Below are 19,805 nucleotides of genomic sequence, written 5' to 3'. Positions count from 1 at the left end.
AATTACTGCACTATGCAAAATTATGCACTAAAGACCACATGAGACTTATTGAGAATATTAAATTATGGGCACAACACTCAAAAACTTCTTCAGTGACACACAGAAAAAGATAGGAACCTAACAAAAAAAATATAGCAGTTTTTTTTAGCAGCAGTTTTATATAGATTAAATGGTTAAAAGTACATATACTAGAATAAATACAACAATGTACATTGAAAACTACTTGTCATTTGCTTCTAGAATAGGTTTCAAGAGGATGGCAGCTTGCGAACTGTTGTGTAGTGGTGGGAGGAAGGTGCTCTGAACTCAGTGGAAAGCTATAGTCCCAGGTGTGGGTGAGTGTGGCTCCTTACATGCATGGTAGACTGGGGAGGTAGTGAGTGCAGGAGCGTTCTGTGTGTCCCCACAGGGCTCATTTCAGCCTCGGGGGGGGGGGATGGGGTTCTGCATTCATCTATCTAGTGCTTCTTGCAGATGAAATCCTGCAAAAGTGAATGTAAAATTTCATTATGTTCAAATTGGGGTTTTGTTTATGTTTTTGTTTTTTAGTTTATAATTGGCTTTGGAATAGATTTACATTCTCAAAAAAAGCATTGTAACAGAACTGACTGCATTTAATTAGATTAAGAATGTTATTGATATCATTTGACATCAAGAGAAAATATATCACATTTACTTGAGACAGTTGGCTTGACAACTCTGATACCAGAGGATAGAAAAAGGAGTGTACTTCCTTCAAGTCAAAGTCCTGGGAAGCTGGGTTTCCCCTCAGCCACAGACGTGGTATTGAGCCTTTAGTACACTGCCACAGCCATACACAAGATGATCTGTAAACATGAACATGAACATTTTAAATTTAATATTTAATTATTTTAATGTACATCAGAAAAATATATATAGTAAGCTTACCAGACCTATTGTTTTGGAAAAATATTTCTCAAGCAAGGTACCTTGCTTTAGGCCACCTAAAAATGGATTGGGAAGTAGTTTAAAGTTTGCACCCCTGGTGATGAGGGACGGGAAACCAGGAATTCTAACTCTTGCGAAACCTATGGAAGAATTGTCCTGTCCAAAGTAGCAATGATGCGCCCATGAGAGACTGGTTCATGTTAGACTGAGGAGGAATGGGGAATAGTAGAGTTGATCATTTAAATTAAAATGTTGAGCACAAAGAAGTATTTTATGTGGCTTTGGTAAGAACAGTTGATAAATGTTTGAAAACAGTTGAGAACAAGTAGCAGCCGAGAGCTTTAACAAACCCTCAAATATATATAGTGCCATGTGCCAAGCAGTGTTCTCAGCACTATACAGATGTTAATTTGGCCATGGGTAAGGCTGTTTGAGGCATTAGCCTGGTCTAAGACAGGTTCTCTATCTTGGCTGCACAGGGGAGCTTGTAACAGTCTGGATGCCCAGGCCACATCCCAGATCTGTCCAATCCCAATTTCTGAAAGTGGGATTTAGGTATCAGTATCTTTTAAGCTCATTTGGTTATGCCAATTTATAGCCAAGGTTGAGAACCACTGGTCTTGGACCATTTGAAAATCACTGTTCTCCAGGAAAATCTCTAAGGGTCACGCAGATGCGAATTGGAGGCCTCTGCTGTGCCGTGCCTTACAGGGGATGATCAAGATGTGGCTTAGGGAGCCTTTCCAGCCAAGGCCGGCAGCAGAATGGAGACAGAGTTCTGGCTGGCAAGGGCTGACCCTTGAGAGTCCATTCAGAGCAGGGGTCCCCAAAATTTTTACACAGGGGGCCAGTTCACTGTCCCTCAGACCGTTGGAGGGCTGGACTATAAAAAAAAACTATGAACAAATCCCTATGCACACTGCACATATCTTATTTTAAAGTAAAAAAACAAAACAGGAGCAAATACAATATTTAAAATAAAGAACAAGTAAATTTAAGTCAACAAACTGACCAGTATTTCTTTCTTTTTATTTATTTATTTATTTATTTATTTTTAATAATTTTATTTTTTTAATGGGGCGACATCAATAAATCAGGATACATATATTCAAAGATCAACAAGTCCAAGTTATCTTGTCTTTCAATTATGTTGCATACCCATCACCCAAAGTCAGATTGTCCTCTGTCACCTTCTATCTAGTTTTCTTTGTGCCCCTCCCCCTCCCCCTTTCCCTCTCCCTTTCCCCCCTCCCCCCATAACCACCACACTCTTATCAATGTCTCTTAGTTTCACTTTTATGTCCCACCTACGTATGGAATAATGCAGTTCCTGTTTTTTTCTGATTTACTTATTTCACTTCGTATAATGTTATCAAGATCCCACCATTTTGCTGTAAATGATCCGATGTCATCATTTCTTATGGCTGAGTAGTATTCCATAGTGTATATGTGCCACATCTTCTTTATCCAGTCATCTATTGACGGGCTTTTTGGTTGTTTCCATGTCCTGGCCACTGTGGACAATGCTGCAATGAACATGGGGCTGCATGTGTCTTTGCGTATCAGTGTTTCTGAGTTTTGGGGGTATATACCCAGTAGAGGGATTGCTGGGTCATAAGGTAGTTCTATTTTCAGTTTTTTGAGGAACCACCATACTTTCTTCCATAATGGTTGTACTACTTTACATTCCCACCAACAGTGGATGAGGGTTCCTTTTTCTCCACAGCCTCTCCAACATTTGCTATTACCTGTCTTGTTAATAATAGCTAATCTAACAGGTGTGAGGTGGTATCTCATTGCAGTTTTGATTTACATTTCTCTAATAATTAAAGAAGATGAGCATCTTTTCATATATCTGTTGGCCATTTGTACTTCCTCCTGGGAGAAGTGTCTGTTCATGTCCTCTTCCCATTTTTTTATTGGATTGTTTGTTTGTTGTTGAGTTTTATGAGTTCTTTGTATATTTTGGATATTAGGCCCTTATCTGAGCTGTTGTTTGAAAATATCATTTCCCATTTAGTTGGCTTTCTGTTTATTTTGTTATCAGCTTCTCTTGCTGAGCAAAAACTTCTTAGTCTGATGTAGTCCCATTCATTAATTTTTGCCTTCACTTCTCTTGCCATTGGAGTCAAATTCATAAAATGCTCTTTAAAACCCAGGTCCATGAGTTGAGTACCTATGTCTTCTTCTATGTACTTTATTGTTTCAGGTCTTATGTTTAGATCTTTGATCCATTTTGAGTTAATTTTAGTACAGGGGGACAAACTGTAGTCCAGTTTCATTCTTCTGCATGTGGCTTTCCAGTTTTCCCAGCACCATTTATTGAAGAGGCTTTCTTTTCTCCATTGTGTGTTGTTGGCCCCTTTATCAAAAATTATTTGACTATATATATGTGGTTTTATTTCTGGACTTTCTATTCTGTTCCATTGGTCTGAGTGTCTACTTTTCTGCCAATACCATGCTGTTTTGATTGTCGTGGCCCTATAATAGAGTTTGAAGTCAGGTATTGTAATGCCCCCAGCTTCATTCTTTTTCTTTAGGATTGCTTTGGCTATTCGGGGGTTTTTATAGTTCCATATAAATCTGATGATTTTTTTGCTCTATTTCTTTAAAAAATGTCATTGGAATTTTGATGGGAATTGCATTAAATTTGTATATTGCTTTGGGTAATATGGCCATCTTGATTATATTTATTCTTCCTAACCAAGAACAAGGAATATTCTTCCATCTCATTATATCTTTCTCAATTTCTCTTAACAATGGTTTATAGTTTTCATTATATAAGTCCTTTACATTCTTTGTTATGTTTATTCCTAAGTATTTTATTTTTTTGTTGCAATTGTGAAGGGGGTTATTCTTTTGAGTTCGTTCTCAGTTGTTTCATTGTTGGCATATAGAAAGGCTATTGACTTCTGTATGTTAATTTTGTATCCTGCGACCTTACTGTATTGGCTTATTGTTTCTAGTAGTGTTTTTGTGGATTCTTTGGGGTTTTCGATGTATAGGATCATATCATCTGCAAAAAGTGATACCTTTACTTCTTCTTTTCCGATATGGATGCCTTTTATTTCTTTGTCTTGTCTGATTGCTCTGGCTAGAACCTCTAGTACCACATTAAATAAGAGTGGAGAGAGTGGACAACCCTGTCTTGTTCCTGATTTAAGGGGGAAAGCCTTCAGTTTAGTGCCATTTAATATGATGTTAGCTGATGGTTTATCATATATGGCCTTTATCATGTTGAGATATTTTCCTTCTATACTCATTTTGTTGAGAGTCTTAAACATAAAATTGTGTTGTATTTTATCGAAAGCCTTTTCTGCGTCTATTGATAAGATCATGTGGTTTTTGTTCTTTGTTTTATTGATATGGTGTATTACGTTAACCGTTTTACGTATGTTGAACCATCCTTGAGATTCTGGGATGAATCCCACTTGATCATGATGTATTATTTTTTTAATATGTTGTTGTGTTCGATTTGCTAGTATTTTAGCATCTGTATTCATTAGAGATATTGGTCTGTAGTTTTCTTTTTTTGTGACATCCTTGCCTGGTTTTGTTATGAGGGTTATGTTGGCCTCATAAAATGTGTTTGGAAGTATTGCTTCTTCTTCAATTTTTTGGAAGACTTTCAGTAGAATAGGAACCAAGTCTTCTTTGAATGTTTGATAAAATTCACTGGTATAGCCGACTGACCAGTATTTCAATGGGAACTACGGGCCTGCTTTTGGCTAATGAGATGGTCAATGTCCGGTTCCATTTTTGTCACTGCTAGCCATAACAGTGATATGATGTGCTTCCGAGCCGTGAGGCGTTCTTCCCGCGTCACTGGAAGTAGTACTGTACGTGAGCAACGCCGCGCTTTGGGGCACCGCCACATACAGTGCTCCTCTCACTGACCACCAATGAAAGAGGTGCCCCTTCTGGAAGTGCGGCGGGGGCCAGATAAATGGCCTCAGGGAGCCGCAGTTTGGGGACCCCTGATTCAGAGCATTTGCTATCACAGTCAACAGAGAAACTGAATTTTTCAAACCTCAGATATCAAATTTGGAATATTATTTAAGTTATTTTAGTTTTCCCTTCCTTAAACACGGCTTATCAGGAATGTAAAAGAAAGCCTCTGACACTTATACATCACTATCGATTTCGTCTTCCTCATCTGGTTGTGGCCTTGTGCAGCTGAGTTGGAGAATTTGAATTTTGTCTGTAGAAAGTATAACAATTTTGTCCGGGTGTAGAGCAGGTTCTTATGTACCTCGTAGAGAGAGCATCACTGAGCAAGCATCCTTCCGGAACAAGTCATCACAGCTGCCCAGAGAGGCTGAAGACCTTTGGAAATAAACCATTTAAGTCAGGGGTCCCCAAACTTTTTACACAGGGGGCCAGTTCACTGTCCCTCAGACCATTGGAGGGCCGGACTATAAAAAAAACTATGAACAAATCCCTGTGCACACTGCACATATCTTATTTTAGAGTAAAAAAAAACAAAAAAAAAAAAACGGGAACAAATATAATATTTAAAATAAAGAACAAGTAAATTTAAATCAACAAACTGACCAGTATTTCAATGGGAACTATGCTCCTCTCACTGACCACCAATGAAAGAGGTGCCCCTTCCGGAAGTGCGGTGGGGGCCGGATAAATGGCCTCAGGGGGCCACATGCGGCCCGCGGGCCGTAGTTTGGGGACCCCTGGTTTAAGTGATACTTCTAGTCATTGATTCTAAGGTGCTTAGTTTTTTAAATACTCATAGCACTTCCATATTGTGATAAGTAAATGTTAGTTCACATACATTTTAAAACTTAGAGTTAAGCAAATGTGCCATTTTAAATTACAAGTTTAATTGAAGACAGGCACTTAGCTACCATGGTAAGATACTTAAGTAGATAAAGTTACTTAATAATTTACTTGTTTCTGATAGTAACATTCTTCAACTGCTCTGGATTTATTTAATATGGATTGCCTTGAGCAAACCTGGTTCTCCAGGGGATAGACCTATTTTCCTGTCCACCTGTATAGTCTGCACTCCAGCTCGCTCTACTTCTGGTGGGAACACCAGGCACAGCTCTTCGTGGGGTTTTGTCTTGCGCCTTGGGCATCTGTCTTCACGTTGCGACCTGGAGCTATGCTGTCTGTGCTGAGCGAGATGATTAGAAAAGGGGAATGAGATGATTCACTGGAAAATTTCAGCACAGATCCTTAAGGAATGATAAGATAACCCTAGAAACATTCTTATTTGGTGTCATATGCTAGTGGGTACAGTTTGTTTCTTAACATTTTACTATTTTGAAAATTGGAAAGGTACAATCTAGAAAGGAAGAATGAATTCCATAAGGTGTTAATTAGCACAGTTCTGCAGATGAATGAATAATTTTCTTCTCTTTGAATGCAAGTTGGAGCCAGTGAGGTTCATGTGCAAAACCTAGTGTTCTTGGGTTTAGAATGGCTGTTTAATTTGCTAATGGCTATCTATTAATGATAAAGCTCTTCATGCTGAGACGTGTCCTCAGCAGAAGGATCAGTTCCTGGAATACTAAATAAGTCTGTGGGGCCTAGATAAGCCACTTCTGAAAGCTGCAGCACTAAATATGTATATGTTTACTTAGTGAGGCATCTTTGAACCTAAATATGTTATATTTCAGGGGACTCTTCCAAGGTTTCATTGGAGTCTTGCCTGAAAGACAGTGTTGTTTTTCTTCCTTGTTTTCCTTTTCAGAAAGAAGACATAGTTCATCCAGTAAGCCGTCTTTGGCCGTTCCTTCCACATCATTATTCTCCTTCTTCCCTTCTCTGTCCAAAAGCAGAGGCGGCAGTGGAAGTGGCCGCTCTGCCAGTGGAGGTGTTCTCAGCGCGTCCTCATTAAGTTCCAAGCTGTTGAAATCACCCAAAGAGAAACTGCAGCTCAGGGGGAACCCCAGGCCCATGCATCCTGCCCAGCAGAGTAGAGTCCCCCATGCTAGAATGTGAGTATGGCCAAGCTGGTTCGGGACATGTACCCGACAGAGGTGGAGCTGGGCACCTGGTCGTTGGAGAGTGTCTGGGCATTCTGGAGAAGAGAGCCTACTTTGGGGAAAATTCAAATATATGTCATTTTTTGTTTGTTTCCTGTCATATCTTGGGCAATTTTACAGAGTAGGAGTAACATTAAGTAGAAGGTGAATAATACTTGTTTATTGTTCCTTTACTGTGTGCCACCTATTGGGACTTGGCTCTGCATGTATGTTGCCATTTAATTATCCCAACAGCCCTATGAAAAGGGTATTATTGTCATCGCCTTTCCCAGATAAGGAAAAGGGAGTGTAGTAAGGCTGAAGAGCTTTAGCTGAGAGTCCCTCATTGAAATCCTGGGTTCAAATCCCAACTCTGTCACTTCCTAGCAGTGGGTCCTTGCACATGGCACTGTTTTCCTTGAAGTCTGAAAATAACCACAACTGTGCAGGGTTCCTGGGAGCAGTGGGATCGATATACTAGAGCCAAGCCCCTGGCATAGTGTCTGGCCCACAGGAGAGCATAAATAAGTGGATGCTGGTGCTTCAGCGGCTGCTGTTGGTGATAGGAGGAGTAAAAAGGAGAGATTCCCAGATGCTGTTCTAGGATTTCTGGGGCCTGCAAAGCATGTGGGGAAGCAGTGCTTCCTCCCCTGGTCCTGGGTTCACATCCCAGTGCCGTGGCAGTGGGGGAAGGCTGGAGTGGTCTGCACCCGCCAGACGAGGCTTTGGCAGGGTTCTGCAGAGGCTCTGTGGCTCGGCACGCTCCCTGTGGTCACGTGAGGGAGCTGCCATGCACTCCAGAGAAACATATGCCTCGTTAGGGCATCCCTCAGCCTTGACGGCGGTCGGCTTTTCCCTGGCCTGCCTCCCTCTGGGGGTACGCCACATCTCAATCCCAAGGTCTGATAACCTGGTTAATCTCCGGGCAACGTCCAGCACCTGCTCCTGTTCAGGACTAGCCAGCTGAGAGCAGCGTGGTGTCTCGCAGGGTCCCTGTTTTGTCAGGCTGTCTCAGGTACAGCTGTTTGGGGCTGTTTGTCCTGGGTGCTAAGCCCCAGCCTCTGCTCATCTGTCCGAGTGCAAGTGCAGTGACTTGGCTCTTGTTCCTAGAGCTGTTGGAAAGCCAGAGAAAATGCCAGTGCAGCGTGTCAGTCCCTTGCCAGCTTAGCAGCTGGGCAAGCACTGATTCTGCTCAACAGTTTACAGCCCTCCTCAGCCCAGATCTGCTTCTGCAGAGCCGGGCCACAGAGAGGCCTGGCCAAATGTGCGTCTCACACCAGCATCCGGCACCCAAACAGTGGTGGCAGTAAGATGCCGAGAGAAGCAGGTTCTTTGTGAGTGGCACAGGGAGTCAGCGCTCACAGTGCTGCTGGAACCCTGTTCCAGCCACTTGTATTTCAAGCTTCTATGTTAGAAACCACTTTTAGGGGCTAGAGAATCAGCACTTTAGTGACACATCATTTACTAATTAAACATTGCTCTCGCTCACTGACACAAGCAGAGAGCCTCTTCTCGGAGATACACAGTTAGGTTTCTTTCAGTTCTTGTAAGTCTTTAGTGACATTTCTTGAAAATATTATTTAATCCCAATGTTCTTTTTCCTACTCATTCAGTTTCCTTTGTTTTGACAGATCCTTTCTTAAACATGACAGTTCTCAGAGACATTCCCTACAGGTCCTGCAAATATTCTTCGGTCCTTTTAGACCTTTTCATATTTTGCTTTTTGTCGGAATTGCAGGTCTAGATTTCCCATAAGCTCCTATGTAAGATTGTTTTAGAATGATGAGATAGCAGGTCAATTTGGTGGTCCCTGGAGCTTTTTGCCTGGCTAGTAGGGCTTATAGACTGAATGGATGTGAACCTGCCTGAGGTTTCTGGGCAGTCCTAGCAGACTTCCGTGAGATTCCTGTGGGAGCCTCACTGTGACAGTACACGGGGAGATCGGGCTCCCCTTTTCCCTCTGGGCACTGAGACAGTGACCTTCTCGCTTCCCCTACCCCAGCATGACGCCCTCTGTTAAAGTGGAAAAGATTCATCCGAAGATGGATGGCACACTACTGAAGTCTGCAGTGGGGCCGACCTGTCCTGCTACTGTGAGTTCCTCAGTCAAGCCTGGCCTTAACTGCCCCTCAATACCAAAGCCAACCTTGCCTTCGCCTGGACAGATTCTGAATGGCAAAGGGCTTCCTGCACCGCCCACTCTGGAAAAGAAATCTGAAGATAATTCCAATAACAGGAAATTTTTAAATAAGAGATTGTCAGGTAACTTCACATCTTCTCTTAATGTTTCTCTGTTTCTTAATTGGCTGTTCTTAGGGGGGCGCAAGCGCACTGCTATCCATATGTCCTCTTTTTAAAACTGGTCAGCTTGAGCTCTCAGAGGCATTTCCTGGAGTTGTGTGCGTGACCTCTCACTGTGGTTGAGTTAAAGTGCATGTGTGTGCGTCAAGTACTAGTCCCTCTCAGGCGGTGTTTCTGAATGGAGTGATGCTGACTTCAGCGGTTTCTGTCCTGATCTAGTGGCAGTAATCCCTGCTCTCTCAGTGATGTCACTGTCTGTGCAGGGCTCGCACACTGTGTATTTTATACTTATGGATAATGTGGTTGATTTTACTCAAGTTATAATTTGTCTGTTTTGAGATTTCCTTTTTTCTTATTTAGAAATAAGAAAAGGGAATGTGTGGTGAGCCCATGGTAATGTCTGTGTGCTTTTGACAGAAAGAGAGTTTGATGCTGACATACACTGTGGGGTTGTTGACATTGACACCCAGAAGCCCTGCACCCGGTCTCTGACATGCAAGGTAGGTGCTCTCTGGACAGGGTGAGTACTCGGGGAAGCAGCCCTTGCTCCCTGTGTCTGTCACCGAGGGGATTTGATCTGTGGGTTCTGCATTTTATAAATGAGAGAATACCTTGGTTTTGATCAGAAAGCCTCAGGTTCTGAAAATGTGAAGTCTGTTGTTATAAACTACAATCTTCAGAGAGCTTTTGTTTCCAGTGTGCAGTATCGTGTCTGGGGGATTAGTGCTCTTCCCTAATCAGTCTGTTATTTTCAAAGCCTTTTTTTTTTTTTTTTTTTTTAGCAAGAGAGACAGATGGGAAGGGAGAGAAATGATGGAAAGCATCAACTCGTACTTGTATCACTTTAGTTGTTCACTGATTGCTTCTCATAAGTGCCTTGGCCGGGGTTCAAGCCAAGCCTTTGACCCTTTGCTCAAGCTGGTGACCTTGGGCTTCAAGCCAGGAACCTTTGGGCTCAGGCCAGCGACCATGGTATCGTGTCAATGATCCCACACTCAAGCTGGCAACCTTGAGGTTTTGAATCTGTGTCTTCAGTGTCCCAGGTCAACAGTCTGCTCTGTCCACTGCACTACCACCAGTCAGGCTAAGACTGTTCTTATTTCTTCAGAGAAGTTTCATATGAGAGGCTACCTTTTACTGTTTAAATTATACTTACTTAGCCGCAGTCCAAAAATTTTCTTTGCATATATATATGAATAGATTTAAAATGTATTGTAGGCCCTGGCCGCTTGGCTCAGTAGTAGAGCGTCGGGCTGGCATGCAGGAGTCCCGGGTTCGATTCCCGACCAGGGCACATAGGAGAAGCGCCCATCTGCTTCTCCACCCCCCCCCCCTCCTTCCTCTCTGTCTCTCTCTTCCCCTCCCACAGCCAAGGCTCCATTGGAGCAAAGTTGGCCCGGGCGCTGAGGATGGCTCTGTGGCCTCTGCCTCAGGCACTAGAATGGCTCTGGTTGCAACAGAGCGACGCCCCAGATGGGCAGAGCATCGCCCCCTGGTGGGCATGCCGGGTGGATCCCGATCGGGCACATGCAGGAGTCTGTCTGACTGCCTCCCCGTTTCCAACTTCAGAAAAATACAAAATAAATAAATAAATAAAATAAAATGTATTTATAATTTGTGGTTCTTGAATTTTAAAGAGCCACTTTAATATTTTGTGACTTTTATATAACCTTATTTATTTTTCTGTTTTTTTTAAAATACTAGGTAACATACAATCTGATTTATCTGTAAGCCAAGAAAATCTAGTTTTCCTCCTTTCTGTCTTGAGATTTTCCTTTAAAATGCCAGTATACTAGTGAGAAGGTGGTGTGTTTACTGCAGAATGAGGGTTGTTGATGTGGAGGCGGCTTCCACGCATCAGTAGATCTGTTACCTAAATAAACACGTATGTTTATGTGCATTTCTCTAGAGAGTGCCTCAGCGGCCCTTCAGAGAAACTCAGGAAGTGTTAGGAATCACTGCTTTGAAGTATGTAATTTAAACCCCTTGTTTGGAAGAGGAATTAAAAATTATAAAAATTGGTCTCCTAGAAGTTAATAAAACTGTTGGGGTATTATTTTAAATTTTACCAAAGATTGTGTTTGAATAAAGGACTTCAGGCCCCACCCCACCAACAGTGGAAGAATGTTGTAATTTCCAAGAAATGGGAAATGTTATTTCTAAATGGTTCTTAATTTAAATTTCTAATTTAATTCTTTTAAAGATACCGCTCATTGATTTTACAGAGGGAGGATGGCGTAGTAAATGAGAAATGGTTGCTTCCTTCTAGCTGTTCATTGTTGCTTGTTGTATGTCCCTCGACCGGGCAGGGCCAGGGTTCGAACCAGCAGCCTCAGCGGTCCAGGCTGGTGGTCTGTCCACTGCGCCACCACAGGCCAGGCCTAATTTAATTTTAATGTGTAGATTTTTATCTTACAACAATGATTCTGATCTTTTGGAAAGGAGTTGGTCAAAGGCATTTTTCTTTTAAATCACAGATCCTCATGCCTGAGGGAAAAGACATATAAACACATATATATTCTGAATTTTGCTTTCTATTCCAGGGGTTGTTAGACATTCCCACCACAGGCCCACCCTGAACCTCTAGGTTAAAATCTCCTTTCTCAGAACAGTGCGCTTTTGGTTTATGCAGTGTTAACCGCACACACACTGTGTGTGTGTTCGCTGTTCTTTGCCGAGGCCGTAGGCTCTGCAGGGTTGTGTCCATTGCTGCCCCTCAGGCACTTGTGAAAGCGTGCCTCAGCCCTGCTCCAGATCATCACATGACTTGCCATCCTCTTTGCTTACTTCCTGCCTACCTGACTCAGGAGCATAGATTTCTCAGTATCATGACACCTGTGATCAGTGAAGGAGGCTTTCTTTACCCAGGATGCTCTGTTTTAATCATCTGAGGCAGGCTGGTGACCCAAACGCTTTCCCGACTCAGAATCTGCAGGAGTGTGGCAGCCTTCTTTCTGAACCTTTGTTAACGGTGAACTGACTTCATGTGGATCCTGCATTTTTCTCCCATCTCCCTTTTCAAATTACGTGTGCTCTCCATGTGTTCTGTTAGGGTGCCATTGCTGTCTGGCATGATGCTGAGCCTGTCGCCGCATTAGTAGGTATCTTCGGCTGTGGCACAGAATGAGTTCAGAGAGAACAGGCAGAAAACGCAGCCAGCCTCTCAGCAGGTCTGCCCTCTCGTCCCTCCTGTGCTCTGTCGGTGCGTCCCTCTTTTCCTGCCTCTGTGGCCAGCTGTCCTGCTGCAGTGGTCTAAACATGGCCTCACTTGCCCTGGCCTCGCCTTGCTGCGAGTCTCTCCTGGCTTGGACATAGACCGTTGTCCATTCTTTCTGCTGTTGGGATCTGCTGCTTCGATTCCTGTCGCTCGTTCCTGTTGTCACCTGCCATCCTCACTGTCCCCTCCTCGCTTCCTCATCTGTCCAGCGTCCTGTGTAATGTTCCCTTTGCCTTCCATGCAAATAGATTTTGAGCCTGCTAGCCAGAGCGTACCAGAAAGCTTAACAGAATCAAGGCATGTTTCCTACCCTCCTAGGGCTTGTAGTCTAATAATCTGATAATCACTCTAGTAAGTGTCAAGTTCCCAATGATGAGTAAAAAAATGGAAGGAGGGCTGTGTTCTATACAACCTTCAGTGGGGAGATAGGCCAGGGAAGACTCCTTGGCCTCAGAACGTGGGGCTGATCTTTGCCACAGAGCAGTGGGAGAGACAGGACACAACACATGTGACAGCTCTCTGATGGCAGAAAAACACCATAGTGTCTGAAGGACAGCTAGGATATGAACAGGAGGAAGAAGCAGTTGATATCAAAGATCAAGGGGTATGGGATTTAGACTGTGCATGGCCCACTCTAGAGCGTACAGAAGCCTAGCTACATAGTCAAGCCTTTATCCTGTGGGCCTGAGGCAGCCCCCAAAGAGTTTTGATGGAGTTAGGGGCATCAGATTTGTGTTTGGAAGGTTCTTCAGGACTCAGTGGAAATCTTGTTTATTCTTCAAACCAAGCTGGGAAAATACCAGTCATCGCAGCCTGCTTTCTTCACCTGGCTTTCCTGTGCTAAACACCAGGGAACGTTCAGAGATTAGAAGAGGCTTCTGCATCTGGCTGGAGAGACAGACAGGTGCACCAGTGATGTCATGTACTCATTGTTCATTTGGCACATGGTGGAATTATTTTTATATACTTTTTGGGTTTTTTTATTATTTTTTATTTTTTGTATTTTTCTGACGTTGGAAATGAGGAGGCAGTCAGACAGACTCCCGCATGCTCCCAACAGGGATCCACCTGGCATGCCCACCAGGGGGCGATGCTCTGCCCATCTGGGGCTTTGCTCTGTTGCAACCAGGGCCAGTCTAGCCTGAGGCAGAGGCCACAGAGCCATCCTCAGTGCCCAGGCCAACTTTGCTCCAATGGAGCCTTGGCTGCGGGAGGGGAAGAGAGAGACAGAGAGGAAGGAGAGGGGGAGGGATGGAGAAGCAGATGGGCGCTTCTCCTGTGTGCTCTGGCTGGGAATCGAACCCGGGACTCATGCATGCCAGGCCGATGCTCTACCACATACTTTTTGTTTGAAGCATTTATTGAGTGCCAGATGTTATCCTAGGTGCAAAACAGTTTTTTTTATCTTCATTTAGGTTACTTTCTTGTGGATATATTACATATTAAATAAATTTAAGTCAAAACTTACAAAGAAGCAGAGCACATTTATCTATCTGAGCCAGATTAGGTTTTGGGCATATATATAAGGTCTACTGGAAAGTTCTGTCCGTTTCTATCACAACAAGTTTCGACACATAAGCACGTTTATTTGGCGCATGTGTGCTTCTCTATTTTTATCACTTAATGTATACATACTGACGTAGCAAATTAACTAAAACAAAGTTGATTCACGTTAGTCTTATGTGTGAAGCCATAGTGTACCCATGGCTACTGATAAAGTTCATATACGCCACTGTAATTTTTATGAATTTCAACAAGGAAGAAATGCTACAGAAGCATGTCTGTCACATCCACCATATTCCCCGGACTTAGCACCCTCTGACTATCACCTGTTTTCGTCCTTACAAAATTTTTTGAAGGGCAAAAAATTCAGAAATGAAGAAGATATCAAACAAACACTGGTTCAGTTTTTCGCATCAAAAGATAAAACATTTTTCAAAAGTGGGATATACAAATTGCCCTCACACTGGCAAGAAATCATTAATAATAATGGCAATTATAAATATATTATTTAATAAAGTTTATTGACGGTAAGAAAAATTTGTATTTTGTTTTATTCCAAAAACGGACAGAACTTTCCGGTAGACCTTATAGTTTGTAGTGTGTCTAAGGAGGAGATGGGCTATGTGATTGAATTGCAAAAGGACAATAGAAGCCTAATTCTTCTTAAACCCCTTGAATTGTAGCAAACATGTAAACCTGTAGAGCAACACATTTGTATGGTGTGTAAAGCCATGAACACACATGAAGTATCATTTGCAGTATTTTGTAACATAAAAGAGAGAAGGAACTACATGGATGAATTCACTTCCATGTAGGAATCACTCTACTTTATAACTTTAGAACTCTTCTCCTGTCCACCTCTAAGACTGTACTCTGCCTTAGTAGTCCCTGTCTCAGGACTGTTCTGAGCCACTTTCTTTTTTTTTTTTTTTTTTGTATTTTTTCTGAAGTAAGAAGCGGGGAGGCAGTCAGACAGACTCCCGTGTGCACCCTACCAGGATCCAACTGGTATGCCCACCAGGGGGCGATGCATCTGGGGCGTTGCTCTGTTGCAACCAGAGCCATTCTAGTGCCTGAGGTGGAGGCCAGGGAGCCATTCCCAGCGCCCGGGCCAACTTGGCTCCATTGAAGCCTTGGCTGCGGGAGGGGAAGAAAGAAACAGAGAGGAAGGAGAGGGGGAGGAGTGGGAAGCAGATGGGCGCTTCTCCTGTGTGCCCTGGCCTGAAACTTCCACACGCTAGGCCGACACTCTACCACTGAGCCAACTGGCTAAGGCCACCACTTTCTCTCTTTAAATGACGTTTCCATTGCAATGGAGAGAAACAATTGTGTTTAGTTTTCACTCTGACAATTACTAAAAGAAGACTTTTTGATGCACATTTTATATAATAATTATTTCTTCCCTCTTAAGTGACCCAGAGTGGGGCTTTTCTGATGGAGCTGGTAAGACCCCCAGTAAAGGAATTGTTGGTGTTGCACCTGTTGATTTTGAATACCAGCTTCTTGGCAACAGGCAAGGGCACAGCAAACATTTCTTTTTTCTTGTGGAGGAAATGACATCAGCACACTCTCGTACATGTGGAGTCTTGAATAGTGCCTTTCTTATAGCTAAAGAGTAAAGATTATACTCATGATATTTTTTTTTTAAGGAAGAAGAAGGGAGATAGACTCTCACATATACCCTGACTGGGATCCACCTGGCAGCACCTGTCTTGGGCCAATGATCATATCAACTGAGCTATATTTAGTGCCTGAGTCTGAAGTGCTAGGACCAACCAAGCCATTCTCAGCGCCCAGGGCTGATGCTCAAACCAGTTGAGCCACTGGCTGTAGGGGGGGGGGGGGAGCAGATGGCTGCTTCTCCTGTGTGCCTGGACTGGGAATCAAACCCAGTACTTCCGTACACCGGCATCCATCCACTGAGCCTCTGGCCAAGGTCCATACTCATGATTTTTAGCTTATCAAATGCTGAGCTGCCTTTGACTATGCTAATGCTCCAGATTGCTTTTTTATTGGGAATGGTGTTTTTGGATATATGACAGAAAAAATTACTGAGATAACGTCAGTTTTTATATTTTTCTGGTCGACAGACACATTCCTTAACCCAACGGAGGGCTGTCCAGGGTAGAAGAAAACGATTCGATGTGTTATTAGCCGAGCACAAAAACAAAACCAGGGAAAAGGAATCGATTCGCCATCTGGACTCTCAGCAACCAACACAGCCTCTCAGGGACCTGCATCCCACCCCTCCTAGGACTTCACAGGAGCCACACCAAAACTCTCACGGAGTGATTCCTTCTGAATCAAAGCCTTTTGTAGCTAGTAAACCTAAACCTCACACCCCCAGTCTTCCAAGGTAAGCCAAGTTTTCCAAGTTTTTCCTCCTTCAGAGAGCAGAGTGGAAACACTGTAAAACCCCAGTTTGGTCATGGTGTCAGGAATGTCCATCAGGCTCACTCTGGGAGGATGAGATGCTAGATTAGGTTATACTCTAAAGAAAAAAAATTGTTGAGTTCATCATTGGGCTATTCTTGGCCCAGTGCAAGTAGCAGAATAAAGCTAGAATGACCTGTTCCACCCTTGCGCAATGTGATCCATCTCTTGAGCCCACTGAGCAGGGCTTGCGGGTCCTGCCTGCAGGTTAGTGAGTGGGCATTTCACATGGCTTTGGCAGCAGTTCCCATTCGTTTGTCTCGCTTCTTGCAAAGAGCAGCAGTGGGAATCCCTTGCTTGGGACAGACATTCAGGCTGTTTTTTCAGCATCCATTTATCAACATATTTTTTTCATTCATTCATGTGGGGCTTTGGTCTAAGCATGTATTAGGCATTATAGTCATACACTAAGCCATGGATCAATGTGTTTTATTTACCAAGACCTTACCCTACACGTGCCTCAGAGATAGTGCCGGTAGACTGCAGATATGTATGTCTGTGCTTGTGCACTTAATCAGGTTGAAATAAAGGACTTTGTACTCTATTTCCAGAGGGAAGGAAAAGAACAAGGCATAGAGGGAGGCCTCCAGTGTCGGCCATAGGCATGGAGGCTTCTGCTTAGGCATGTGCCAACCCTGTTGCCCTCACATTTCACACTCACATCTGATCCTTGAAGTTGTCGCATGAGGGGTGGAAGTGCCTCCCTCACGTAAATCCAGTGTGAGCTTGAGCCTCGGCACGAACCCCCTGGCTTCTGAGTGACCCGGTGGGGCCGCTGCGCAGGCACCCAGGGTGTGGCTGAGCCTGCCGTGATGCCTCAGTAAGGCCTTGCTGCCTGTCTTCTAGTTGAAGTTTTTCCATCCATAAAGGAGTAAGCTTAATTCTGGAACCAGCAGACCTTGGTATGTGGGGAAACATACTGCTGTCCTTGAGTCGCAGGCTCTCGGGTCACTTCCCCGTGAAGTAGTGTTGCTGCCTCCTTATTTTATCACCTCCTGTCCTGTTGTGGAGCCTTTTGTCAGTTACCTTATTCATTGCCTTAGTAACCTGAACCCAGGTGAAATTTGAAAAGAAACCAAAGAAAATTCTCTTAAATTTTATATATACATATTTTTCCCCCCTTTGGGGAGACTGGGAGGAGGACCTGAGTCCGCCCCCCCCCCACCGGTGGCTATAGAAAGGAGAGCTAAGTATAGGTCACCGAGCTAGCCCTGGCCGACAGCGGATTTGCCATTGTGCAGTTCAGGGGAGAGGCTCCTCACTCCCAGGCCGCCTGGCTCGGGTCTGCCCGGTGCTAGTGGTGTCCCCGATTCCTCAGTGGTTTTGGATACGTGGTTGTATCTGCATTAAGGCAGCTGATTCCCAGACATGTGATCTGATCCGTGCTGCACTTTCTGCTCACCAAGGCCTCCAGGCTGCCCTGCTCAGCAAGGCGGGAGTGCCCCCCTTGACCCTCCTCCAGTCCATGAATCTGCACACCCCCCCCTGCCTGCCGCTGAGCCAGCTTCCCGGCTATCCAGTGAGGAGGGAGAAGGCGATGACAAAGAAGAGTCTGCTGAAAAACTGGACTGTCATTATTCAGGTCATCATCCTCAGCCAGCATCTGTAAGTTCCACATCTACCCCATGTTGACCCTCCCCACGCAGCAGGGACAGTACACTGCAGGGGGCACGCCAGGGGCCTTGGCAAGCCCGTACGTCAGGCTTGCGAGGTCAGGTGTGAAAGCAGCTCAGAACAGGGGACCCCAGAGGCGCATGCACTGTGTCCGGATGTCTCACGCTTTTCCCTTTCTCTCCATGAAACTCAGGGCCAGGCATTGTCCCTCTCATACGTCACAGCCTGTGTGCTCAGAGTAAGCTGTCTGTCCTGGGAGCTCACTGCCGGAAGGAGAGAGGCCCCCGCGGGTGGGCTGTCCGCATCAGCAAGCACGGGCCTGTGCTCTCTCTTTCAGTTTTGCACATTCGGGAGCCGGCAGATTGGAAGAGGCTGTTATGTGTTTGACTCCAGGTGGAACCGGCTTCGCTGCGCCCTCAGCCTCATGGTGGAGAAGCATCTGAACGCGCAGCTGTGGAAGTGAGTGCCGCCTCTCCGCCTCGGGACGGGAGAGGGCAGGCTCTCGGCCTCGGGGCGGGAGAGGGCAGGCTCTCGGCCTCGGGGCGGGAGAGGGCAGGCTCTCGGCCTCGGGGCGGGAGAGGGCAGGCTCTCGGCCTCGGGGCGGGAGAGGGCAGGCTCTCGGCCTCGGGGCGGGAGAGGGCAGGCTCTCGGCCTCGGGGTGGGAGAGGGCAGGCTCTCCTCCTCGGGACGGGAGAGGGCAGGCTCTCCGCCTCGGGACGGGAGAGGGCAGGCTCTCCGCCTCGGGACGGGAGAGGGCAGGCTCTGGGCCTCGGGACGGGAGAGGGCAGGCTCTCCGCCTCGGGACGGGAGAGGGCAGGCTCTCGGCCTCGGGACGGGAGAGGGCAGGCTCTCGGCCTCGGGGCGGGAGAGGGCAGGCTCTCCGCCTCGGGACGGGACGGGAGAGGGCAGGCTCTCGGCCTCGGGGCGGGAGAGGGCAGGCTCTCGGCCTCGGGGCGGGAGAGGGCAGGCTCTCGGCCTCGGGGCGGGAGAGGGCAGGCTCTCGGCCTCGGGGCGGGAGAGGGCAGGCTCTCCGCCTCGGGACGGGACGGGAGAGGGCAGGCTCTGGGCCTCGGGGCGGGAGAGGGCAGGCTCTCGGCCTCGGGGCGGGAGAGGGCAGGCTCTCGGCCTCGGGACGGGAGAGGGCAGGCTCTCGGCCTCGGGGCGGGAGAGGGCAGGCTCTCCGCCTCGGGGTGGGAGAGGGCAGGCTCTCGGCGCCGCCTCTTGACTTCTCACTGGACTGGCACGGTGGAGATGTGTTTTCCTCAATGACAGTGTGGCCTTAGACTCTCCCTGAGGAAGGGCCCTCATCATTCATTCATTCACTCTTTCAGCAAATGCATCTTGTTCTGGGTGCTGGGGTTCCAGGCACAGATGTGGCCCTCACATTCTAGCTGGTGGAGAAATGGTAACCAGTAAACAAACCAGGGATAGATGATAGCTTGTCACAGGGAGATGGCGGAAACACTGATAATCACTAACACTTACTGAGGGGTTAATTTAATTTACTTAAATATATTTAATTTTCACAATTGGCTTTGTCAGGTGACTTTGATGATCTCCATTTTATAGATAATGAAGTGGAGAAACAAGGTCACCCAGCAAGTTGGTGTGAGGACCGGGATTTGGTCCCACAGGCAGTTTGGTTCCAAACAGAGCTGGCGCGAAGGACACAGCAGGCCAGAGGGGTTCAGGAAACCCTCTCCGAAGAGGGGTCCCTTGGTCCTGAGCTGAGGTGGATGGGTGAGAAAGAGCAGCCATGGGATGGCGGGAGTAACCGGCTAAAGGCAGGAAGAACCACGTGTGTAAGGTCTCAAGTCAGAAAAGAATGAGGTTTGTTTGAG

At 45.7% G+C, this 19,805-nt stretch overlaps 1 protein-coding gene across 9 annotated transcripts in view; it reads left to right on the top strand.

Annotated features, from left to right (window-relative positions):
* Window positions 1-19,805, top strand: part of ATXN7 (ataxin 7) — a 158,720-nt gene that overhangs the window by 125,710 nt on the left and 13,205 nt on the right. For all 9 annotated transcript variants that reach the window (XM_066351937.1, XM_066351939.1, XM_066351934.1 and 6 more), the window contains 6 exons: window positions 6,623-6,869; window positions 8,899-9,158; window positions 9,615-9,697; window positions 16,008-16,273; window positions 17,757-17,955; window positions 18,302-18,423. In XM_066351937.1, coding sequence (XP_066208034.1) covers window positions 6,623-6,869; window positions 8,899-9,158; window positions 9,615-9,697; window positions 16,008-16,273; window positions 17,757-17,955; window positions 18,302-18,423 — 1,177 coding nt within the window. The remainder of the gene's footprint in view (window positions 1-6,622; window positions 6,870-8,898; window positions 9,159-9,614; window positions 9,698-16,007; window positions 16,274-17,756; window positions 17,956-18,301; window positions 18,424-19,805) is intronic.

This window comes from Saccopteryx leptura, chromosome 10, assembly GCF_036850995.1.
Source record: "Saccopteryx leptura isolate mSacLep1 chromosome 10, mSacLep1_pri_phased_curated, whole genome shotgun sequence".
Classification (NCBI taxonomy): Eukaryota; Metazoa; Chordata; class Mammalia; order Chiroptera; family Emballonuridae; genus Saccopteryx; species Saccopteryx leptura.
Note: the sequence above shows the minus strand (reverse complement) of the source record. Positions and strands in the feature narration are given on the sequence as shown.